Source organism: Rattus rattus, chromosome 4 (genome assembly GCF_011064425.1).
Source record: "Rattus rattus isolate New Zealand chromosome 4, Rrattus_CSIRO_v1, whole genome shotgun sequence".
Lineage (NCBI taxonomy): Eukaryota > Metazoa > Chordata > Mammalia > Rodentia > Muridae > Rattus > Rattus rattus.
In genome coordinates, this window is record NC_046157.1 from 18,488,057 (window position 1) to 18,513,450 (window position 25,394).

The 25,394-nt window shown below is 48.2% G+C and overlaps 1 protein-coding gene across 1 annotated transcript in view; it reads left to right on the plus strand.

The window, feature by feature from the left end:
• Nucleotides 1-25,394, plus strand: part of Heg1 (heart development protein with EGF like domains 1) — an 81,048-nt gene that overhangs the window by 11,485 nt on the left and 44,169 nt on the right. The window contains 2 exon segments of the mRNA XM_032900146.1: nucleotides 10,849-11,136; nucleotides 14,069-14,359. Of these exon segments, the coding sequence (XP_032756037.1) occupies nucleotides 10,849-11,136; nucleotides 14,069-14,359 (579 nt within the window).

The following is a 25,394-nucleotide window of genomic DNA, read 5'->3' on the forward strand; positions in this document are numbered from 1 at the left end:
CTTTTAAAGAAACTGCTTAGCAAGCTGTGTGTGGCAGCACATGCCTTTGGTCCCAGCTCTCGGCACGTAAAAGCAAGATGCTCTCTAGGAGTTCAAGGCCAGCCTGGTCTACAGAGCGAGTTCCAGGGCAGCCAGGGCTATTTAGAGAGACCTTGTCTCAGGCTATAGAGAGAGAACATGACTCAAAAAAAAAAATTAAATAAAATAAAGATTCTTAGCAACCTTTTTTTCTCTTTAACTGGTCTCACTCACGCCTGGCTGAGACCCACAGTGGGCCCGGACCCAGGGAGAGCTAATAACCCTGCTCCCCGCTTCTGCCTGAGCCCTGTGCCCGCCACGTCTGCTCCATTCATTTTCCAACAGGCATAAACAACTTATATTTCTATGATTCCCTTGAGGCCGGGGCCACTTCACAGAGGTCTAGGAAGAAATTAGCTGCAGAATCTTATAAAAGTCACCCACGGGGCTGTGTAAATGTTGGAAGCTCGAGCCCCAGTCGCTCACATCCACACCGGGACAGCTTCTCCCTGCCCCTTCTCGGCCCTCCTCTCTCTCCCCCTCTTCCTCCTCGGAACCAGGATGTTTTTCCTTGCCTCTTCATTGTTTTACTAACCTGGCAGCTCTCCTTTGGTGGAGCCCTGCCACTGCTTCCTCTCTGGGTGTGAGCTAACACAGTGAGCACACAGGAGCAGAGGCCTGCTCTCGCCCTGTGCCTTCCTCAGCTCTTGGCCAGGCCTGGCACTGGCTGCCAACCTCAGCTTCCTTCCAGAGGTCCCCCCTTGACGGAGGAGCCTCCACTCCAGCCTTTTTAAAATTTGCTTTTCAAAGGATGAGAGGGGCCAAGAAAATGCAAGCTGTAAGTAAGGTTAGGTGCCCTCCCAAAACAAGGTAGACTACCCATTGCAGAAAGCTTTTGTGGATCCTTATTGAACTGAGTGGGAATCGCCTGACCCTTGACCCCGAGACTTTCTCTTGAGGACAGACCAAAAAAAAAAAACAAACAAACAAACAAAAAATCCCATGATTTTAAAGCAAAAAAGCAAAGAGCCCTAAGGTCCCATCAAGGTCTTCTAGCCTTTCCTCCTACCTGACTAGGCTACTTCCCTCCATCATGACCCTCAAGAGCCCCTCCTGACCAACTCTATTTCTGGGAGGCTGACCCTAGTCTTAAAGCTCCAGGCTAGCCTGTGTGTGTGTGTGTGTGTGTGTGTGTGTGTGTGTGTGTGTGTGTGTGTGTGTGTGAGAGAGAGAGAGAGAGAGAGAGAGAGAGAGAGAGATCGAGAGAAGACAGAGACAGACAGAGACAGACAGACAGAGACAGACAGACAGAGACAGAGAGACAGAGAGAGACAGAGAGAGAGAGACCGAGAGATCATCCTCAGACCTTAAGTCCAAAGGCTTTGTGATGTGTGTGATTTTTCTCAGGGCTTCTCCTTGTAGGATAAGAATGGAGCACAGGCCCTGAGAGCCCCAATTGTCCACATTGACAGCCAAGCCTTTTGTTCACACAAACTCACTTGGCTCCCAAATGTCCTCCACCCAAAATCATTACATCCGCAGCAGCAGTTCAAAACATGGCCCGGGAGGGTAGGCGGCCACCGTCAGATTACAACCACTTTCCCCCACACACGCCCCCAGGTTCCTGCCTGCCCCCCAGAATATCCCACCCCTGGCCATCCTGTCTGAAATCCCCCTCATTTGAAGGGTTCCTGGGAAGAGGAAGGCCAGGAGGCCCCTCCTGGGGAGGGCCTCGGCAGCTCTGGGAGGAAGGAGAGCTCTCCAGCCCCAGGTTTTGCCTTGTAAACTCCCAGGGGCACAAGGTCTGCTTGGCTGGGCTTCTCACACCCCAGAGGGACTCAGCTGACTTACACAGCTCAGCGCTTAAGGTGGCTCTCCCTATCTGACTCATCCTGCAGCCCATGGCTGGTGCTCAGTAAAAATATATGTTCTGGTTTTCAGTGCGGCTAAATATACCCAACATAAAAGTTACCGCTTTAACCATTTCCAATTTCCATTCAACAATCACAGTGTTACTTCCCCCCATCACATTCATCTCCAGAAACTTTTCATCTTAAATAGAAACTCTTAAGTAATAATCCCTGGCCTCAAGCCCCAAGTAACCTCCGGCCCACTTTCTGTCTCGGCGAGGTTTTTATTCCAAGCACTTCACGAGTGGAATCGTACCGTGTTTGTCCTCCCGTGTCTGGCTTGTTTTGCTTACACATATTGGTAGCCGTAGAATAGGCATTATCTGCATATACCCATCCTGTTAACCCTCTCGTCCACCGCCTCCTTTCACCTCTTGCTTGCTGTGAATTCTGCTGTGGTAAACGTGTGTCAGTTATATGTTTGGGTCTCCACTGTCCATTCGATGAGCTACAGAGCCAGAAGTGGGATCGCTGGACCATATGCTAATAACTCTATGTTTAAGTTTGCAGGGGCTGCTGGACCGTTTCTATAGCAGCTGAACCCGTTTGTTTACATCCCTGCTCAGATAATAAACTCCAGTCCCTCTACATCCTTCCTAGCCCTTGCTGTCCCCCACCCCTGCCTTTAATAGTAGCCATCCCTGTGCATGTTAGAGCCGTTATTTCGAATCCATACGTGTCACTTACTGGCTAGACGGTGGATTTAGAACTGTAATTCCCCCTCTTGTGCCTCTGTCCTGTCATCCAAGGCTGAGACTTAATCTGTTATCACGATCCCGAGAGGACCTGGTCACCTTTAGAGAGGAATAGGGAGACGCCAATGATAACCTAGCCATTGGCCAGAACGATTAGTACAAAGCAATGCTGTGGCAAGTGACCTGGCCACACACTGTGGATTAATTCAGTCAGAGCTGTCTCGGCTTCTCTTCTGGGCACGCACCGGTTTTAACTGCAACTAATTGGGAAAGACACCAGACGTGATAGTCTCTGCTCTGCCACCATTCTCAGGGTTAACCTGCCTGGTAACTTCAGGACTGTACCTCAGTTTCCCCTTCCATTAAAGAGGGAAGAATTACCCTCATGCCAGCCTACTGAGAATGTAAGGCTCTAGAAGGATAATTTAGGCCCCTTAAATTTTCCTGTAAAAAAGTGCTTTGCAGGGTAGGGAAATGTGTGGGATTCTTAATTGGCTCTCTGGGGATAAAAGCATAATTTCATTCTCGTGGGAAGGACCGGCGAGCTCTGTGTTCTGCCTCTCTTCAGTAGGTGGCAATCTACACACTAAAGAAAGCAAAAAAGGGGGGGGGAGGTAAGGTCTCCCTCCTCCTCGAGACTTTTCTCTCCTCCCTATGTGAGCAACCCAATTTTAGGAAAAATATTGCGATTACAGAGAAACGCAGTCGCAAGCGTGAGACCCCGTTGCTGTGTTCTGACAATTAGGTGCAGTGTCAGATGCACAGTTCAAGGGGACTTTTCAAGTTCAGGATCTGGGGGTGGGGGTGCTCCAAGGAGAGGTGGGATGTCCCAGGGCTGGGGATGAGTGTGGCATGGCTGCAGACCCTAGCCACAGGACCTTCATCCTTCACCGGTAGACAACTAAGTGGCCATTCTGCAGGACTGGTGCCCGTGGTCCCCTGGGACCTTTCAGCTTCTACCACCTTCCTCTTCCCAGGCCCTGGAATTGTGTCCTTGTCATCTGTGTCCCTGTGGCTGGCAGATTGAAATCCTTTAACTCTGACCCTGATCTTCAATTCTGCCTTCATCCCCTATCCCTCTTCCTTGTCAGCCATCAGCCAGATGTTTGCTGTTGGAAGTCAAAACATCACCTCAACTTCGTGTGTCAGAAGCAGACTTCGCTCGTCCCCCCCTCCTCCCCGAAACCCGGTCTCCTTGCCGATGCCGCGTTCGCCATTGGGGTTCCTTTCAGCATCCATTGACATCATCTCTGCTGGAGGCTGGTTTAGACGGCTCCTTGCTCAGTCTCCCACAGACCAATGTGCATCCGTTGGCACAGCAAGTCTGGTTTCAGAGCCCGTGCAGTAAGCACCATTTCCCGCCTCTTAGGAAGAAACAAGGTTGGCAAAGTTGCTTGAGACCCCATTGAGATTGCAGCAATGGGGTTTCATTTTGAACCAGTGGGATTTTTTTTGTTTTTGTTTTTGTTTTTGTTTTTTCCCTTCAGCTCTACCCACCAATGACCTGCAGCCTCATGGAATACGTTGGAGAAATAAAGGGCTTATTCTTCAACTCGCCCCGCCCCCCAAGCACAAGCTGGTACTGGTCTGCACTAGTCATTTGGCCTTCTGTAGGGCTGGATGGTGAGAGTAGGGGTGAGACCTCGGGGAAATGGCTTGTTTGGATAACACAGGCCCATCACGCTCAGGAGCAAGGCTAGCTTACACACACACACACACACACACACACACACACACACACACACACACACACACACACACACTCACACTCACTGGGATGGGGGAAGGTGGTTGGGAGGGGGACGTGGATTGGAGGAGTCGCTGCTGAAGCAGCTGCTAATTAGGAAATGTGATTCCAGGCTGTGCCAGCTTCCCTCATGAACGCCAGTTCCCAAACAGATGTTTTAGAGCATTAAGATGCTACAGGAGTAGAAGTTGTCAACTTGGGGGGTAAATATCCAAGCGCAGCAGTGTTGACTCTCTTGTTAATTTAGTCTCCATTTGTAGCACAGGGAGGGCAGTTCTGGCTTGACACAGGTGGCCAAGTACAGAAGGCCAGCATCCTTGCTCGAGGATGGCGGAGAGCTCAGACACACCAGCCCCCGTGGTTGGCGTGGCTCCGTGGTTTGAATGATTGTCTCTGACAGAGAAAGCTGGCTGGAAAGGTGAATGGGTTAGCTTTGACTTGAGCTTCCTGGAGGCCACCCTTGACCCTAAAGTGGCCAAAGCTAGAACTCAAGGCACAAAGAGACACTTAATGACTTCTTACTGATCTAGGCGGTGCTGGTACCTACTTAGCACAGACAGCAGGTCTCAGGCCGTCAGGAGTAGCAATGCTGGTCCAAGGTGTATCTGGATGCTCTGGAGAGATGCCCATTGGCCTCTTCTCTATGGCTGGTCCACTAGTTCTGTCCACAGCTGACATTCATGGAGGCTGGTATTGGGAGGTCTAAGTGGCTTAGGTTGTACCATGAGGCCTTTGGCCATGGAGTCACAAACCATGCACACGCTTATGCTTAATAAAGTCACTGGGGCCCCACACACATCACTACTTACAAGTCTCATACATCAACTTTGTACTTAACGGCTACAGACCACCTACCCAGGGGGCAGTTTGGGGTTCAGTTGAAGTCATGACAGAATGACTTTCCCAGATCTCCAGTCTTGTGTCTTTATATCAAGATACCAGATGTATTAGTTGCTTTTCTGTTGCTCTGAGAAAACACCATGACTGAGACAACTTAGAGAAGAAAGATTTCGTTTTGGCTTGCACTCCATAAGGTTAGAGCCTGTGATGCTCGTGCCAGCGTGGCGGCAGGTGGCAGGCGCGGCGCAGGAACAGGGAGCCGAGAACTTACATCCTTTGCTATGAGCACAAAGCAGAGAGCAAACTGCAAATAGCAAGAAAACTTTAGCTTTGAGAGCCCCCCCCCAAGTGGGCTGGAGAGATGGCTCAGTGGTTAAGAGCACCGACTGCTCTTCCAGAGGATCTGAGTTCAAATCCCAGCAACCACATGATGGCTCATAACCATCTGTAATGGGATCCAATGCCCTCTTCTGGTGTATCTGAAAACAGCGACAGTGTACTCACATAAAATAAATAAATCTTTTTTAAAAAAAGTCCACCCCCAGTGATGTAGCAAGGCTGTGCCTCTTTTTTTTTTTTTTTTTTGGGAGCTGAGGGACCGAACCCACGGCCTTGCGCTTGCTAGGTAAGCGCTCTACCACTGAGCTAAATCCCCAACCCCTAAGGCTGTGCCTCTTAAACCTCCCCAAACACTGCCATTCCCTGGGACCCAGGTATTAAAATAGGGGAGCCTATGAAGCTACATGTGAGTTCCGGGTAGCCATACTAGGCTACCAGTATGCTGTGTCTTATTCCTCCTCCGTTAGCTTGTATTTTTAATAAGCCTACATATAGTTTAACAATGGAACGGATTTTATAGAGCTGTAGTGAAACTTCTGACCACTTTCAACGCTATCAGTGATATCACTTATAATTTTGTCTATAACTATTAATTTTATTTTGGTTTCAAGTGATGCCCACCAGTTTCTATGGAAAATTTATGTCCTTCCAAGGTCTACCAGGGTGGACGTGACACATTTTAATTACGCTTAGTGTTAGCTTGAGGTCTTGCCAGTGGAGTTTTACCCTTCTGCACCAGTGAGTCTGATCCTGCCCTCCATGCTCTTGTTAGCCAGTGTTTATTCTACTTTTAATGATTGCGCTAATTAAACAATGACTTTTTAAAAATAAACTCACTGTTTCTTCAGACCCACACATTGATTTCCCTCGCATGTTGAATCCCCTTCCTTCTGTGTCTAGGACTGCTTTCTTGCTTGAAATCAAACCTCTGTCGTTTCTTTTAGTGTTAAGTCCTAAGCCTGTGACAGTTGGCTGGTATGCCTATTAACTGTGGATGCTGACCTGGCCACCAGGTTCTCCCAGCATCCCTCAGCCCCTATCTGTTACAGGATATGGCTGGCACACCCTGCCCCGTTCCGGAACTCTCCAGCCCAGGGGCTAGGCTGTCCTTCCTCCAGAGGCTTCTCTATATAATCTAGACATAATTAATCTAGACATTTCGGTTACCCGGTTCTTTTGGCCCCTTTACCTCTTGGCTCAGGCCAGGCCTCTGGATGGGCAGCTCTTCTCTTCCTCTCCCTCCCACACTCTCCTCACCTGGCCCAGCTCAGTCTGCCCAGGTTCACTCTGGACTCCCAGAGGGCTCTGCCTCTGCCTGTGCTCTCTCTTCTCTCTGTAATGAAAAGGAAACTTCAGCCCCTGAGGAGCAGTCGGGTCTTTTTATTTCTTTCTCTTTTTTTCACTCAGGATGGAGGGCAGTTAGCTCACCTTTGAGTGAAAACCATTTTACTCGATACTTTCGGAATACTCCTCAGAGATGGCTTTGCGGCGGATGTGATCCCAGCTGTTCTCTTGGCACATTGCAAATGCTGCTCAACTGACTTTCCTTTTTTTTTTTTTTTAAGACATTTATTTTGTGTATATGAGTACACTGTCACTGTCTTCAGACACACCAGAAGAAGGCATCAGATCCCATTGCAGATGGTTGTGAGCCACCATGTGGGTGCTGGGATTTGAACTCAGGACCTCTGGAACAGCAGCCAGTGCTCTTAACCCCTGAGCCACCTCTCCAGCCCTCAACTGTCTTTCCTTTGGTTTTCTTTATATCTGGTTTACCTGTTTGCTGTTTTTCTTCTGGTTAAGACTTCCATGAGTTTCCACAGGTTCACTATGATATTAACATACGTACTACATACATACATACATACATACATACATGCACACATACATTTTTGTGTATACACACATGTGTGCATGTGTATATACATATAGTCACACAATACATACATATTATATACACACATATACACTTACATACATATATACATTTTTGTGTATACATACATACATATGTACATACACATATATGTACATATTATATACACACATATACACATACACATGTATGTACACACACACAGACAACCTAGGATTTTGTTAGCATTCCTTAGCTTAAAGATTTGTGCTTTTCATTCGTTCTGGGAAATTCTCCACCATTTTCTTTGTGGGTATTTCTTTGGCCTTCCATTGTCTTCCCATAGAACTCTAGTTAGGAGCTGGGGACATGGCTCACAAGTTAAGAATAATTGGTGCTGTCAGAGGACCTGAGCTTGGTGCCCAGCGCCTGTGATGGGCAGCTTACAGTTACCCCTAACTCCAGCTCCAGGGGAGCCTGTGTACTCTTCTAGCTTCCAGAGATACCCACCCACCCAACAACATCCCCACATAAATTAAAAAAAAAAATTAAATAAAATTCTAGTTCAGTATGTGTTCAACTTCTTTTTCCTAATTTGCTAAACTTTTGTTTATAGTTTCTATATTTTTACCCAGCTCTTAGCAAGCATTCTCATCCTCTCTCTCTCTCTCTCTCTCTCTCTCTCTCTCTCTCTCTCTCTCTCCCTCCCTCCCTCCCTCCCTCCCTCCCTCCTTCTCTCCCTTTTTAAATTATGTGTGTGTGCCTGTGTGTCCGTGCAGGGGTGTGTGCGCGTAAGTTCAGGTGTCTGTTAACATACACATCTCCCTCGATGATTCTAGTATTGGAAACCTTATCTGATTTGCTAACCGTCCTTCAAGAATGTTTGGTTTCTGGCTCATTTGGGATGTTGTCGTTGTTGTTATACTGCAGCGTCTTATTAGACATTTTCGTTTGTTTGTTTTTAATCAGTAAATGACCGGAATTGCTCTGAAAGTAAGTCCATATAGCGTGTGTCTGTATGGCTTTGCCAGGATCCCCGAGGCACTATCAGGGCCACTCCCCTCTCTCCCCATTATTCACTGGTGTGTGAATCCCGGGGATCTTTAGATGACCTTTTAAAAGATTCGGTTGTTTTTAGTGTATCCACAAGGCTTAACCCCACTCTCCAGAACACCTGAACCATACAGGGAACTGAATCTGTGCTGCTCACTCAGCCAAGATTGACTTTGTGGTCACAGACTTTACGGTGAGATTGCTTTTAGCTTTCATCTTAAACCAAGATTGACTGGCCAGGTTTCCTTGCCGTCCCCCTGTGGGCGAGTTTCCATTTGTCTTTTGTCCAGGGTCTAGTCCTTCTGAGTCCCACCATGCACAGTGGCTTCCCTTGAGCCTCCTGGAGAGTTCACACCGTCCACCTCTTGCATCCCTGCCTTTGTTAGGAGGTTGAGATGTCGCATGGCTGTTGGCTTCTGTCTTTGCTCACCTGTCTCCGTTCCTAAGCTTGGCTGGATTTGGGCCTCATAGGATTTGATTCTTTCCAGCTCAGAAGTGCATATTTGGATATTTTCTACATCTATTTTATTCAGGATTTTTAGCCGTTGATCGTGGCAGGATTATTGAGGACACTGCAGGGGACTATTGTCAGTCTTGTAGTTTTATTTATAGCATGCATTTTTTCCACCCTTACACCTTTAGTCTGCCCTTGGGGAGATAGCATGGTTGCGTGAGCGGTGGTTGCCTGCGGCCACTCTTTCTACAGTGGAATTCCTTCAGCTGACAGGGGTCTGTGATTTCCGCTCCTGTCCTCTGAAGAAGGGGCTATCACTGCCTTCGGGAGGCCAGTCACACTTCCCAATGGCTGGGCCTCTGCCTTTTTATAGCTCTGACGAACCTAAATTTATTATCTTCCTTTTGTTTCTGGCTTCCTAGCCTTGGGGCATCTCTCTGCCTTTCTGCAACTTCCCCCTTCCCTCTTTTTTTCTGATTTCCTTTGAGAATAATTTTTCTTTTTTGTGTCCAATTAACCAAAAGGGTAGAGAAAGCGTCCTTACACCTCTGTGCTTCTTCAGTCCCTTTGAGGTTTACCTCTGCAGCAGAGCGGGAAGGATTAGACAAGCATACCCCGTGGGTTGCTGCATTCATAACCTTAGAGACTTTGTGGTCACCTCTGGCAGCACCCTCCCACATCCAGCTCTTAGCATGTCAGGCAGGCTGCGTCCCTGGAGGAGCCCAGATGCCCTAGCGACTTCTCCTGCCTCTCCAGGAAGCCTCTGCTAATTATCACCTCCAGGAAAGAGAATCAAGACGTGAAAACAGTAATTCTCAGGGGACTGAGAGAGGAAATAACTCCCTTAGAAAGTTCTCAGAATCTCAGAGGGCAGTTTCTGTGATCACCACCCAGCCCACCTTAGATAGCCTAGCTGGCCGCTACAGTGTAGTGAGGAAGCTGTAACCACGCCCACTCGTGGTTATTAAACCCTTAAAACATGGCCAGTAAAGGGCTGGAGGGATGGCTCAGTAGTTAAGAACACTGGCTACTTTTCCAGATGACCTGGGTTTGATTCCCAGCAACCACCAGTACCTTTTCTGGCCTCTGAGGGCACCAGACATGAAAGCGATTCAGACATACGCTCAGAACACGCAGAGGGGTGGGGCACAGAAGATTATTAACTGGATTTAAGGTTCAATACGAAGATATAATTACCATCATGATGCTTCTTATATCAAGTTTATATCAAAGTGATAGGTTGAATCAAATAACATTTTACTTTTTATTATATATATTTAAAGTGGCTACAAGGCTGGTTTTAGGGATTGTGAGTTTTGCTCACTTTATCTGCTGGGCAATAGTAATCTAAAAGATAACGTTCCTTTTCTGTGTTTGTAATATTTAGATGCAAATGATAGTTCTGCGTGCCTGGAGTCTCTGCTTATCAGATGGGTTGACGTCTTTTGCCTGGGCATATAAAGATAGAACTGACTTCATTCTCTCCCCACTGAGAATTTTCCATGGTACCACAGCCTCCAAGCCCAAGCACAAAGAGAAATATTCTCAAATGAGGAAAATAAAAACGGGTGGGGGAGCACTTATAACGATTTAATTTTTCGATTTGTTGGAGTGTGCACAAGTGTGTGTGCATGTATGCAATGCATGAGTGTGCAGGTGCCCTCAGAGACCAGAAGAGGGCGCCCTGGAGTCCCTGGAGCTAGAGACGCGGGCATTGCGAGCCGCTTGACATGGGTGCTGGGCTGGACTCCAGTACTCTGCAAGAGCAGCAAGTGCTTCTTCCTGCCGCCATCGCTCTAACCCCCAGATGGAGCTTTTAAGCAGTCACGCAGTCAGCGATAAGCGCTGAAGGTCATTTCGGGGTGCCGACACCCGGGTGTCTTCGGGTTTACTTTTCAAAAGCCATTGAGTTTTCGTTGATGCATTTGCTATTTTAGCCACTGCAAGGAACCATTGGCCGGAAAGAAACAACACTGAACCCCACATGGGATACATCCCCGTTTATCAGAGTCAGGAGGACCATCTGGGTTCCAGAAAGGGAGTGACAGCTCAGACTGCCAGAATGAGTCACAGTTCCTCAGAAGCCCCAGAAAACCCCTCTCTCCTCGCTGAAACAAGTGCTGAGTGGAGGACCATGTCTTCCGGCAGAGCAGACATCGCGGCTCTGCACCTCGGATCCTCGCCCAAGATCGCCACGGCGCGGACCGCCCCCAGCAGCTTGTCCTGTGAGTGTGTGCCTTGATGCTTTTTTATGTACGTCCAGTCCCCCAAAACAAATTCTCTGCCCCATTCCCACCCTACCCCCACATCCAGAGCAACCGTGACCATTTAGAGGTTCCGCGTTGGGGTGCATTAGGTAAGTCCTCCTCAGCGCCCCTCTTGTAAAGTCAGACCAGGGAGGAAGGTGCAGATTTGTGGAACGTACTGGTTGGTCCTTGGGTATCTATGCTCCATGGCACTCTAAACCCACATCTCCTCCATCCTGCCAAGATCCTGCCGTACAGTCACGTGTCCCAGGGGGTGGGGAAGAAGGCTAGGCTTTGTGTTGATGGAGTTTGAGTGGTTCTTGCTGCTCCAGTCTGCACAGTCGGTAGCTTAGTACCTCAGCGAAGGACTTGCAGTTCTATGAGTACAGATCAACCGGAAGAAGAAAGACAAGAAAAGTAGTGCTAATTAGGCCCACACCTACATAGTAACAAGCCCACTCTCTCAGTCCTTCCAAGAGTGTGGTGAGGGGGGTTGGGGATTTAGCTCAGTGGTAGAGCGCTTGCCTAGCAAGCTCAAGGCCCTGGGTTCAGTCCCCAGCTCTGAAAAAAAAAAAAAAAAAAAAAAAAGAGGCGGTGAGGTTCTTGTCCTCTCGATTAGAGGTTTTGGAAACTGAAGCTCCTCGACCGAGAGTTTTCCCCACTGAGAAGAGCGGGCAGACCAGTCAACCCAGTATGTGGAGAGCAGGCAGCAGGTTTCTAAGTGAGGAAAGCCTAAATCTGTGTGTTGAGTGAACAGGCACTATGGCTGAGAAAGCACGTGCCTAGAGTGAGCAAAGATATAAGGAAGTAAAAACACGTGGCTTCCTATGGGGCATCAGTGTCAGCATCCTCACTGGGAGAGTATAGAGCAGGGGGCAGATGGCACTGTTGGGAGGTTCTGGGGGGAGACAGGATGTTTGCAAGTCAAGCAGTTTCTACCTGATGTGGGACTCACTGAAGGGTTTTTGCACAGTGGAGTCATCGTGTCAACAGTCCGAGGGAGGAGCCATCTGGCAGCCAGCCTATGAGGTGTCTGGTATGGGGGTCAAAGGGAACCTGAAGTGAGCTGAGCCATCGGGAAGGCATGGAGACAGCAGGCTGGCTGACTAGGGGACGACTGGGTGCTGAAGAACTGCTCAGCAGATCTTAACACAGGAGGGGCTGGAGAGCTCTCCTAACAGGCGCAAAGCCCTGGATTCAGTCCCCAGTGCTGTCTAAGACACACGTGCATTCTCAGGATTCAGGAGGTGGAGGCAGGAGAGTCGGAAGTTCAAAACTGGGCTGGAGAGATGGCTCAGCCGCTAAAAATCACTTTTCCAGAGGACCCAACTTCAGTTCACAGCACCCACACTGGACGTCCCACAACCACAGTAATTGTAGCTCCAGGGGAGCCAATGCCACTTCCAGCCTCCGTAGGCGTGCACACATGCATGCACATATGAATATACATACATAATCACACACACACACACACACACACACACGCACCCACGCACCCCGAAAAATAATTTTTTTTTAAGTTCTTAAAAGTCATCCTTGAACTGAACCACCAACCAGAGAACATACATGGGCTGGTTCTAGGCCTTCCCACACGTATGTAGTAGATGTGCATCTCCGTCTTCATGTATGTCCCAAACAACTGGAGTAGAGGCTACCCCAAAAGCTGTTGCCTGTGTGTGGGATGTGTTCTTCTAGCTGGGCTGCCCTGTCTGGCCTCAGTGGGAGAGGAAGCCCGCAGTTCAAGTCCCAGAGACTTGAAGGGCCAGGGTCGGGGATATACCTAGGGGATACCCACCCACGCAGAGGGGAACGGAAGGAGACAGGGGAAGGATTGTAGGAGGGGGTGACCGGGAGGGAAGCAGTGAGCAAGAGGTAAAGTGAATTTTAAAAAGTTGTCTTTGAGTTTGAGGCCAGCCTGTGCAACATGAGACCCCCACACACACACCTCGAAAATTAAAATTAAATAAAGATCCTCACCCCAGCCCAGGAGAGGTGGGCAGATCTCTCAAGTTCGAGACCAGCCTGGTCTACAGAGTGAGTTCTGGGACAGCCAGGGTTACATAGTGATCCCATCTCACAAACCAAAAACCAAGCAAAACAGAAAAAGATTCGTATCAAAAGAAGGAAGGTTGATAGCTGGTGAGGACCTCGTGTAGAGGCTGAAGCCATCAAAGGTGACATAGAAGGGGTTTCATACCCCTGTGACAGTCTGATTGGAGGCCCTCCGTTCTGTAAGGGCAAGGAAGGAAGGCATTTTGTGTCCCAGCTAGTCATGAAGGTTGTAGAGCTCAGAAGCCCTTCGGGTGTCCTCTGTGATTTGGCTGATTGTCCAGTGTTGGGAATTCAGCATGGGTTGAATTCTGGTTCGTTCTGGGGCCCTTTGTGGAAGGTGAGAAGTAAACCCTTGTGGTCCAACACTGATTTCTGAATTGTAGAACAGTGGTTCTCAACTTTCCTAATGCTGTGACCCTCTAATACAGTTCCTCATGTTGTGGTGACCCCCCCAACCATAAGATTATTTTTGTTGCTGCCTCATAACTGTAATTTTGCCACCGTTATGAGTTGTCATCTGTTTTCTGATGATCTGAGGTGACCCCTGTGAAAGGGTCATTCGACCGCCAAAAAGGGGTGGAGACCCAGAGGTTGAGAACCACCTCAAAATAGTCTGAGGCTTAGCAGCAGCTGACCCCATTACTGATAATCCTTCCCCTGCAGGCTGGTCATTGCTGAGGTCAAAGGATGATCTTTGGTTGGTGGTCTCTCTTGCAGTTCATTTTCCCTAGAGTGGGTAGTCCTTCCTACCTGGCGTCTGTGTATTTCACAGACTCTGGGGCCGAGCCCACTAGAGATCACGAGACATTTGCAAGTCCGCCGGTGGGATTTTTAACTGTTGTCACACATCTGCTTTCAGCCTTGGAAAACCTTCCCCAGCCACACAGCAGTTCCAGGTCCCAAAGAAGAATCCCCTCTTCTCAAACAGAGAGTGAAACATCCCCAGGCTTCCTGGAGAGGACCGGGCAAGAAGGGACTGTGCACACACAAGTGGCTGGCACCTGGGTTTCCAGCCGCGCCTCCGTTCCTGCTCTGGAAACTGGGGAGCCAAGTGTAGTCTCCCAGAAGAGAGATTCATCTGGCCAGGAATACTCCGGGCCACCATTCTCCTGGACCCAGAGTCACCCTCCTCCGTCAGACCACCCCTCGTGTGAGTACTCCTGTCCCCAGCTGAACCCTCCAATCTCAAAATAACCCCAAGTGGATGGGTATAGCCAGGTGGCGAAGTGCTGTGTCAGGGTAAGGGGGCAACAATAAGCAAAGGGTGGTTTAAAAGCTACTCCTCGAATGCCAAGTGCTTTGGGTTGGACGTACAACAAGTGTGGTTCGTCTCAGTATTGACCTTCCTACGTAAAATACGTGGAGGGGGGAGGATATCAGCTGGTCTGGTGGCTGCTATGTCCCCACCTCCTGTCTCCCCCTTTTCCTTTTCTTCCCTTCTCTGTACAGACACAGCGAAGATTACGTGTGACTGAGCTGTGTGCTTATGGGAGCGGCCCTGTGCCAGGGTGCTTGAACGAAATGAGAGCCAGACACCATTACGCCGTGTGATCGGCAGTTCGAGTTTTGCTTGTTTATTTCTGTAAAAGCAGTTTCTTTGCTGGCCGAGAAAATAGGGGCGCCCATTTCCCCGGCTCTGTTTCCAAAGCCTCCACAGTGCGGGTGTTTGCATGGCTTCTGTGAGGCCCGATGCTTGAAGAGAGCTGTCTTGTCCCACTCTGCCATGCCACTTCCAGCGCACCAGCCTCTGCTAAGCTACTCTAAGCCACGGGTGGTTTCCTCTGAGCCACTACATCACACACTCGTCAGACCAGGCCAGCCATGCCTACCTGCCCAGAGACTGTGTCTGGAGGACACTCTAGAAGGGTTCAGTTAAGGTTTGAGGAGTGGGGATGCTCACTTGTGCTCACAGATCCCACCCCAGGGGGGGCAAATCCTGCTGTGGGCCAAAAAGACGCTGTAAACGGCCTCTCTGCAGGCTGTTCCTGTTTTTAGCCTTGGGTTATGGGAGGCCAGACAGAGCGGCTGCGTTTGCCCTGTCAAAGTCCTTTTAAGTGTGTGTAGGGGGGGTTGTTTTGTTTTTAGTTTTTAAAATACATATAGCTTTCTATTTATCCTTTGAGAATTCCATGCATGCACACAGAATATTTGGACCATGCTCACCCCTCCCCACAACCACTGTCCAGCTCCTCCAGGCTCCTCCCAGACGTCCATCACTTTATAGCTTCATGGCCTCCCTCCCTATGGACCCAATCCTTGCTGCCCGTAAATCCATGGGTGTGAGGCCGTTCATTGGAGCGTGGTCAACCTACCAGGGACCACATCTCCTAAAAGAAACCAACTCTTCCTCCCGTAGCCACCATCAACTATCAATGATAGCCCCTCCGCTTGGGGGAGGGGGGTTATGTTCCACTCCCTCAACCGTGACAGCACGGGAGTTTGTTTTTTAAGTACTTGGCAAAACTGGGGAGTTTGTCCTTGTGTCATCGGAGCAAAGACTGAGCCCAGAGGTCCCTGGAACACCTATTTAAGGACCAGTCTTCTTGCCTAGGCTACATACTTCCCCACTGACGGGCAGAATTCGTGGTTTGTGCTTGTAGGAGATTGCTTTTTAAGATTATCCGTAAGTGGTTAAGAGTCCTTCCTGCTCTTCCGGAGGACCCGAGTTCAGTTCCCAGCACCCACACCGAGTGTCACTGAAGTCACAGAGTCGGTAACAGAGGTCTAGAGGGTCAGAGGTCTTCTAGGCATCCACAGGCATTCACACAAACACACAAAACTGCAGAACTAAAAATAAATAAACAAACCTTTTTTTTTTTTAAATAAAAAGATTATCCCGAAGTGTTAGTTGAATTAGACAAAGCTCTGAGATTGTACAGCCTTGGTTTCTGTGGCTCGGTGATTTACAACCGGCTTTGCGTTTCCAAGTAATTTCTACCATGATTCTGGCCAGGGTCGTTTAATGTTGATCGTATACATTATACCTAGTACTGTGGTATATTTGAAATGAATCCACGTTTCTAACTTTACTGGACCCGACTCTTGTCTTCTGCATGTTTCAGGCTAAAAGGCAACAGACCCCCACAATCTTCCTTTAAAAAAAAAAAAAAGACAGGGTCTTCCTGTGTAGTCCTGACTGGCTAGGAACTCACTGTGTAGACCAAGCTGACCTTGAACTCATAGAGATCTGCTTATCTCTGCCTCTCAAGTGCTGGAATTAAAGACCTGAGCCACTAAGCCTGCCTCTGACCCTCGTTCTTTGGGTAGTTGTCCTAAAGCCGTGGTTCTCAACCTTCCTAATGCTGCAACCCTTTAATACAGTTCTTCGTGTTTCGGTGACCACTAACCATAAAATTATTTCATTGTACTTCATAATTCCTCTACTGTTATGAATTGTAAGGTAAACATCTGTGTTTTCTGATGGTCTTAGGTGACCCCCGTGAAAGGATCATTTGACCCCCAAAGGGGTTGAGACCCACAGGTTGAGAGCTGCTGTTCTAGAACCTTCCATTTCTAATGTTTGGAGTTTTGCTGACTTTCACAGTCCTTGGGTCATACTGAGGATTTCTCTTCCTTAATGACCTGGGTATTCTGCTTCAGGTGACGTCAGACTGCCCTCTAAAGTGGTCGCTAAAGAGGACTTTAGTGCAGAGGGTGTACCCCAGCGAGAGCCTGAGGCCAAGGAGGAAACAAACCTCAGCTCTGTTTTTAAAATGAGCCTGGCACCTTCCAGTCTACCCAGCAAGCTCTCTATACCTCTCTTTCTACTGAATGGACATCATAAGATTCTACTAACCCTTTCTGAGTCCGTGGCTGACACAAGAGCTTCGGGCGAGTAGGCAAGAAAGCCTAAGGAGGGCCAGCAGGACCCGCCAAGGCAGACTTGGAGTCAACCTGCCTCACCAGCCTGCTTAGAGAACAAGGACAAGTAATGGAGTCCTGGCTCAGGGGAAGACGTTGTGGTTTTTCTAGCAGTGTGACCTAGGGAAAGGCCCAACACTTACACCAGTCAATTCTGTAATGGCCTCAGGGGGTGTGCCTACAGATAACAAGCTAAGGGCATGATGGGAGGTTCTTTTGATCTGAAAGGTGGCAGCATTTTGTGACCCACACATGCTCAACTGTGTCGTCTGGGCTCCTTTTACTGCCAGCTAGGTACACACGTGTATGTGCTAGCTGTGTTATTGCCAGCTTGACACAAACTAAGGTTATCTGGGAAGAGGAACCCTTAATTGAGAAAATACCTCCGTCTGATTGTCCTGTGGGGCAGATCTGTGGAGAGATGGCTCAGAGGTTAAGAGCACTGACTGCTCTTCCAGAGGTCCTGAGTTCAATTCCCAGCAACCACATGGTGGCTCACAACCATCTGTAATGGACTCTGATGCCCTCTTCTGGTGTGTCTGAAGACAGCTACAGTGTACTCATATAAATAAAATAAATAAAATACATCTTTTAAAGGAAAGGAAAAGAAAGCAGGTTAAGCACGCCAGTAAGTAGTGCCCCTCCATGGTTCTACTTCAATTATGGGTTTTTAGTAGAACTTTACAAAAAAATAAGATAAACTTTCTTTCTTTCCCGAGTTGCTCTGGGTCAGTATTTTATTACAGCAATAGAACACACAAGCAGAGCACACTGGTCAAATTTTCCACATCCTGGATAGCCAGGAGTTAATCTGTTTCTGAACAGAATCTGTGTCTTACAGCACCTGAGCATGCAGGGACGTGAGGTAGGGGGCTACAGGACTATAAGGCACTGCTCGCCACCCTCCCCTGCCTCTCTGCCTCTCTAGCCTTTCTGCGGTCTCTTAGACTGTTTGTCATGGTGTGGGGTGGGGTTATAAACAAAGTAACAAGTGGCCCCGGTGAGGAGGGCGGGGAGGAAGCGCTCTTCTGAAAGCACAAATGTGTATGTTGAATTGTGTGAGAGCGACTGCAATTCAGCACTAAATTTAGTAGGAGCTTCCTGGAAATGGGGGCACAGGGGGAAGCTGGGTGGAGCGTGAGATTGTTGTTGGACAGTCAGCTACGGTTTGGTCCATAGGCAGTGGGCAGTGATTTCAAGAGGGGTATTTATGTAAGGGATGCTGCAGTTCATAATAGAAATTGCTCTCACTTGCTGGCTTGTCAGAGTTGTGCTAATGTTCTTTGAAGGTGACATTTGGTAGACGCAATAAGAGCTCGGGCGTAATAATGGGTCTTGACTTAGGGGGAGTCTTTCCTGTGGGCCATTGAGCTGATGCGGTCCAGGTAAATTGTTCTGTGGCGATGTTACTTTGTGAAGGGAGAGAACATAAATGACTTGAGGGATGTTTGGATTTAGTCTGCCTTGTTGTAAGATCAGCTGCCTCAGCTTTCCTCCTGGGAGGTTCTGGATCGCCGTCAAGGTTGAGCAATGTGAGGATGCTGTAGGCTCTGGGGGTTTGCCCTGTGACGGGAAAGTGACACGTGCTCACACCAGCTGAGCAGCTGTTCCCTCGGTGGCCTGTTACAAAGACTAGGAACTTAGGCCTTTGTCCCAGTGGGTGGTATTCCAATTTTTAAAATTTTTATTTAAAATTTTTTATTAGCGTAAGGGAATACATACGCCACAACGTGTGGGAGCCAGAGGACAATTTGAAGGACTCAGTTCTCCTTCCAACCATGGGGCACAGGATTGAACCCTTGTCGGGTTTGACGGCCTTTACTGATGAGTCATCTTACCAGATAGCCATCTTACCAGACCCATCCTTCCTTCCTTTGTTCTTTTTTAATTTTCTATTTATTTTTGCCTTTTCTGGGATTCAGAGTCAGAAGGTTTCCCATTTCTCTAATGCCAGCCTGCTGGTTAGAAATGTAGTCCGCTTCCTCCTAGCTAGTGCCACTGGTGCCCATGTAGGGTCATAAGCAGTGCCTGTGGACAAATAAGCAAGCATCCCCTCCCCCCCACAGGGTTTCACTGTGTGGCCCTGGCTATCCTGGAACTCGCTCTGTAGAGCAGACTGGCCTCGAACTTACAGAGATCCTCCTGCCTCTGCCTCCCAAGTGCCACCACTGCCTGGCTCAAGCACTCCCTTTTTTTATTGGAGGCAAGCACTGCTTTGCAGACACATTTACACACGCCATAATGTTTTTTTTTTTTTACTGTGAGGATTAAATGAAATGTGTCAATCGGGCAAATAGCTCTGTGTCTGGAGCATTGCAGTTGCTTACCTGAGGATGGCTGTTTTGTTTTGTCTTACTCCGTAGTCGAGGTGGGCCTGGAACTTGCTGTGTAGACCATACTGGCTTCCCAGCTCAATATCTTCCCGCCTCAGCCTCCCGAGGTCACAGCATGTACTCTCATGCCCAACCAGGGTAGCTGGTTACGATGATGATGTGGGATGGCCGAAGGCTGCACAGTCCTCAGGCCAGGGGATTGGAGCTGCTTTCCTTTGTGATACAGCATCTGTGACCTTTGTGATTGTAGCTCCGTGGCCATTTCTTTGCTAACACTGCCAAGATGGCAGGTCTGGGTTTCTCTCGCTGATTCCAATGTAGTCCTCATAGTGGGTTTTGTGTTTAAGATTTTATTTGTAATTGCGTATGTGCACATGCGCCGTGCACCCCCACCCCTCCACCCAAGTCTGTGTGCATGAGTAAAGGTGCCCTCAGCGGCCGAAGAGAGTGTTGGGATCTCTGGAGCCAGAGCCACAGGCCAGAGGCACCCAGTGTGAGTGCTGCAGACCAAACACAGGTCCTCTGAAGGAGCAACACGCGCTCCTAATTGTCAGGACCTGTCCAATGGCCACCACCGTGCTTGGTGGGAATATTGAACAAATTACATAATGTAGTTGATTAGAAATAAAAATGTCTTTAAAGTAATTTGGAGACGGCTTATGGATCATATCCATATCTGGTCTCTCCTTTCTTAGACAAAACGGTTTTTGTTTTAGCACATGACAATTTTTCTTTTTTATTGTTTACAAATTTCACATATGCATATATTTTGACCAAATTCGATTCCCCCATTCCCTGCTTCCCAAAGTGCCGTTCTTTTAAGCTTTTTTTCTTTTCTTTTCTTTTTCTTTTGCCTGCATGTATGTTTGGATGAAGGTGTCAGAAAGTTACAGATGGTTGTGAACTGCCGTTGGTGCTGGGAATTGAACCGGGCTCCTCTGGGAGAGCAGTCGGTGCTCTTAATCACTGAGCCATCCCTCCAGCCCTGTGGTTTTTGTTTTCTGTTTGTGTTCCAGCAGGGCTGGATGGCACCCAGTGTCTCTGTGGGTCGCCTGCACCTGCGTCTGTTCTCATAAAGCTCCAGTAATCAGAGCAGCAGGCTGTGTCCCCGCTGTTGTGGTTTTGCACAAGAGTGAAGGGAACCTTTCCTTCCTATAATCTACCTAATCTAATTTTTTTAATGCTCTTTTTACTTTTATGTGCACTGGTGTTTCGCCTGGGTGTGTTTCAGACCCTCTGGAACTGGGGTTACAGACAGTTATATAAGGTACCATATGGGTGCTAGGAATTGAACCTGGGTCCTCTGGAAGAGCAGCCAGTGCCCTTAGCCGCTGAGCCATCTCTCCAGCCCCCCACTTCCCCATACTTTCTCTCAATGTCTAAAATCTGTTTGAGCTTTTGGCCACAGCTGCACGGAAGACTGGTCTTCAAAGCACTGTTTATAATAACAGCTTCCTTCTTTCCCTTTTCAGAGCTGAGATTAATGGCTGGAAGCCATTCATGGTAGGGGTATAGACTGTTCTTTGTTGCTGTTGGCTTCAAGTGGGGAAAGAAAGAAAGTACCTTTTTTCCTTGACGGATCTTTTTTCTTTTTTTTTTTTTGTTCCCAGCTTTTTCCTGCACCTTATTCTTGCCTGTAGTAAGGATATCTTATTGTGCTGGGTTTGAACGCAGGGCCTAGTGCATGCCAAGTAAGCTTCCTACCACTGAGTTATGGCCTCAGTCCTTTGGTGTTAGGGCTTTAAGGTACCTTGTTGAAGTCAGATCTCTTTTCGTTGTTTTACTTTTGTTTAGTTTTGTCTGGGGTCGTTTGTTTTGAGATAGGGTTCGCTGTGTATCCCCGGCTGTCCTGGAACTCACTCTAGATCAGGCTGGCCTCGAACTCAAAAATCTTACCTCTTCTTACCTCTGCCTCCTGAGTGTTGGGATTAATGGCTTGGGCTACCACCTCCTGGCTAATGGCCATTTCTAAAGTTCCCTTGGAAAGTGTCCCTCTGGAAGGACAGCTGGGCAGCTGTGATGAGGGGCAGACGGTATATTCAGACCTGTGGTATATAACTGAATTCCTGAGTTATCCAACAATTTCCATCCATTTTACTGATCAGGAAATAAAAGGGGGGGGGACCCAACAAAACTGTCCCCAGCCTAGAGTTTTTGATTCTAGTACTATAACTGGTTTGAAGATGACTCTTTCCACCTTAGTGAGAGTTAGTATCTACAATAATGGAGTTTGTCTGCTTTTAGGTGAAATTAAATAATATTCCTTTGACAATAATACGTTCTCCTGTTGGTTAGTAGTTCTGTTGATGTATGTCATCTGAATGGCCTTTCAAAGTATAAGCTTTAGGCTGACCGTGATTCAGGGAATACTCAAGACCCTTTGATGCTTGGGAATCACTTTCCTAAGCCAGTAGTGTCTTGACTGTGTTCTGCAGAGCCCCAGTGCTGACTGAGGGGTTCTATACCCCACACTAGCTCAACCCCAATTCACATGTGGACTGGATTTTAAGTCTGTGATAGCATTTGAACAAAAGGGTTACATCGCTAAAACCAAACTGGCAGCAACAGCTTTATCCTGGTGGCCTATACTGTGGGATTCCTACCCTGTGGAATGCAGTTCCTCTGTAGAAAACAAGTTGATTTTTTTTTTTCGTCTGGGTTTCTCCTATTTTTTTAGCTTGAATAGAAAACTTTTTGTGTATGGTGAGTGATCTGACTGTAATCAGCCCTGTGAGAGCGCTGAGGAGAAAGGAAAGGAGGGTCCCCTATTGCACGATACAAATGTCTGCTCTCTGTTACATCAACCTATTAAAATGCTCATATCAAATGGAGTAAGCATTATTTGTGCCTAGATAGAATCCTGATTTTCTTCGCCATTCGAGTAGTTCTGAAGCACGTTTTTCCTTCTGTCTTAGCTTCTGGAAGTATGAGGAATGGGAATAACTTCACTCCTCTCCAAAACCCATCAATCACCCAGACAAAGAGCATGCTCATCACTGACACATTCACTAATGGCGTCCCAAGAACGCCCCGGTCTCTGCCTGTCAGTGTGGAGCTTACAAACGAGACAGAGGGTTTCCCCGAGCGCTCCAGACTTGCTATAACTTCAGTGTCGGTCCACTCTTCGCCCTCTGTGAAGGACTCAAGGATGGACAGCGGACTAACCGAGCATCTGGGAGATGGAGAAGGTGCTGAGCTGTTTACAGAAAATGGATATGGCTTCCCATCTATACGCTGGCAAAGCGATGCCCCCTGTGAGTAATCTACCCTTATGGGACATTTTATATAGTTGGGTGTCCTTAGGGGGCCTCTTTAGGACCATTTGCAGTCTCCGAAGGGATGTGTGACCTTAGTGATGCCTGGTCCTTTATTGGCCTTTTTATCTTTGGGCGTGGACAAACGCCATCCCTAGATGAGAACAGCAAGACTTGGAGGACCTAAGTAGAGCCAGTCCAGCTTCTGAGCTCGCTCAGCAGAGCGGAGACCTCAGCCTTGGGCTCTCACGGCTGTTGTTCTTCCTTTCATTCTATAACGTCATCTTCAAAGGGAGGCCTGGCCTGCTCTTTATAGCTGGACCCAGTGATTATTGGGTATAGACCGTCTTTTTAAATAATTTGTCAGACATAAACGTATTCCCCAAATTCATAGTTTGGCTCACTCCTCATAGTTTATTTTACTATACATCGGAAGTAGAAGAATGTTTATCGATAATCCAGCTGTTTTTTTTGGGGGGCGGGGAGATGCTCTACCTACCATATTTATGCCACTGAACTTGGTAGATGTAATGACTCTTCCCTTGAGCTACTTCCTCAAGGGACAGAGAGAAACACCCAAGTCTATAAATTGCTGTTCGTGCACGCCACTCTCAAGTCTCCTGGTCTCCAGCCTTGATTTTTAAGATCACAATGTTGTTAATGTCCAATAATTTTAGAAAAATTTGGAACGCGATGGTGCACGTCAGGTGGCCCGTATAAACGCTGTTCAAGGCTCCTTGGCAGAAGGAAGCTTGCCTGAGAGAGGACATCTTAATTGTTAAGCATCTTCTCCAGGTCTACTAACGGCCTATCGCCCTGTCATATCTTCACAGCCTTCGGAGGACACCAGCTCGCCAGCAGCTCCGAAGCAGGAAATGGAAGGACCGTGCCTCTGACTGAGAGTGTGTCTAAGTCAGTCCCCTCCATTGATAGTGGAGAGAGCTCAGAACCATGGTTCCCCGCCAAGAACAGAACATCTACAGATACGGCAGGAAGCTCGGCTTTGCATCCGGAAGCTGGGGGTCCTTGGGGTTTGACTCAGTCCTCACTCGCTGCACGACAGCCCCAAGGTGGTGCCTCGGGGTTGGGTGGGAGGAGCTACGCAGAGTCTTCATCTTCTTCATCTACATCTTCTTCCGAGAGTCTGGATTCCTCAGCACCTGGAAGAGCGCATTCAAGTGAGTTCTTAGTCCACGGAAGCAGAGCCCAGGGCCTGAGGATGTGTCTGATCCTTCAGTCTACCAAAGCATACCTTAGGAGAAGAATTTTACTATTCCCAGGCCTCTCTTAGCTGGTTAATACGAACGTGCGTACATGCTCCATTCTTTCTGCCTGGCACATCTCAACTCTTTTTCTATGGTGTATGTATGTGCGTGTGTGTGTGCATGCATGGGTGTGTGTGCAAGCGTGCGTGTATGCGCGTGCATGGTGTGTGCATGTGCGTGTGCGCCCGCAAGCTTGCAAGCGCACAGATGCAAATGGAGCCCAGTGGTCGACCTCTCATGTTGTCCCTCCGAATCGATCTACTTTATTTTGGGGATGAGTCTCTCACTTAGGCTTGGTCTCACTGACTGACTAAGGCTGTCTACTTGTCCCTGGTGTGAAGTGTGCTGCCGTGCCCTGCTTTTGATACGAGCGCTGAGGACGGAGGTCAGATCCCTGGGCCTGCACAGCAAGAGCTTGATTGACTGAGCCATCTCCCCAGCCCCGCCTCTGAGGAGCTCCTGGTGCCACCTCCTCGTCTCTCAGATAGAGCTCTGGGGTCTTCTGTGTCCACGCCCCACAGTATAGCCTGCCCCACACCCAGTGCCTTCTAACGACAACTTCTCGATGCTTCCTGTAGAAGCCATCATATCGCGTGTGCTCTCTTGTGTACTTAATGCACATGACCTCCATTCATCTGACATGTATCTGTACTTCTGTACTCCGTCAGGAATGCGTTATTATTTATAGTGTCCCTGTGATTGTTCAGGGACACATCTTTTGTGCCATCTTGGAATTACCAAGTTACTAGTAGCATCCTTTTTAAGCTGTGTTCCTGGCACCCCCATCAGGCAGCTCCCAACTCCGGAATATCGACCTGATGCCCTCTTCTGGCCTCCATGGGCAACTGCACTCATAGGCACATAAACACACATGCACATATGCATGATTTTTAAATCTTTTTTTTTCTAAAGATTTATTTATTCATTTATTATATATAAGTACACTGTAGCTGTCTTCAGACACACCAGAAGAGGGCATCGGATCTCTTTACAGATGGTTGTGAGCCACCATGTGGTTGCTGGGAATTGAACTCTGGACCTCTGGAAGAGCAGTTGGGTGCTCTTAACCACTGAGCCATCTCTCCAGCCCCGATTTTTAAATCTTTTTTTGTAAACTAGATAAGGAGTGGCCTCGTTCCTGAAACGGCCTCACTGTAGATTAGTATAATACTTTATCTCTTGGCCTCTGGATCGGCCAAAGCCTGACTAATTATAACACCTGTCTTGGCTAGTTCTCAGTCCGTCCCCTTGCTCAGTTCAAATTCAGCGGCTTCAGGCTACGGTGTTTCTGTCCGCTTCCGGCCCTGATGCGATTGCTTGCAGACCTGAATTTCACTTGTAGAATATACACAATCTCTCAGCCACGATCTTTTCCTCTTGCACCCATACTGGGTGGCTCAGCACCCAGGTGTCTCCCAAGTCCTTCATCATGCCTTAAGTCACCTTCGTGGTTCCTGGCTTACGGTTGCTCT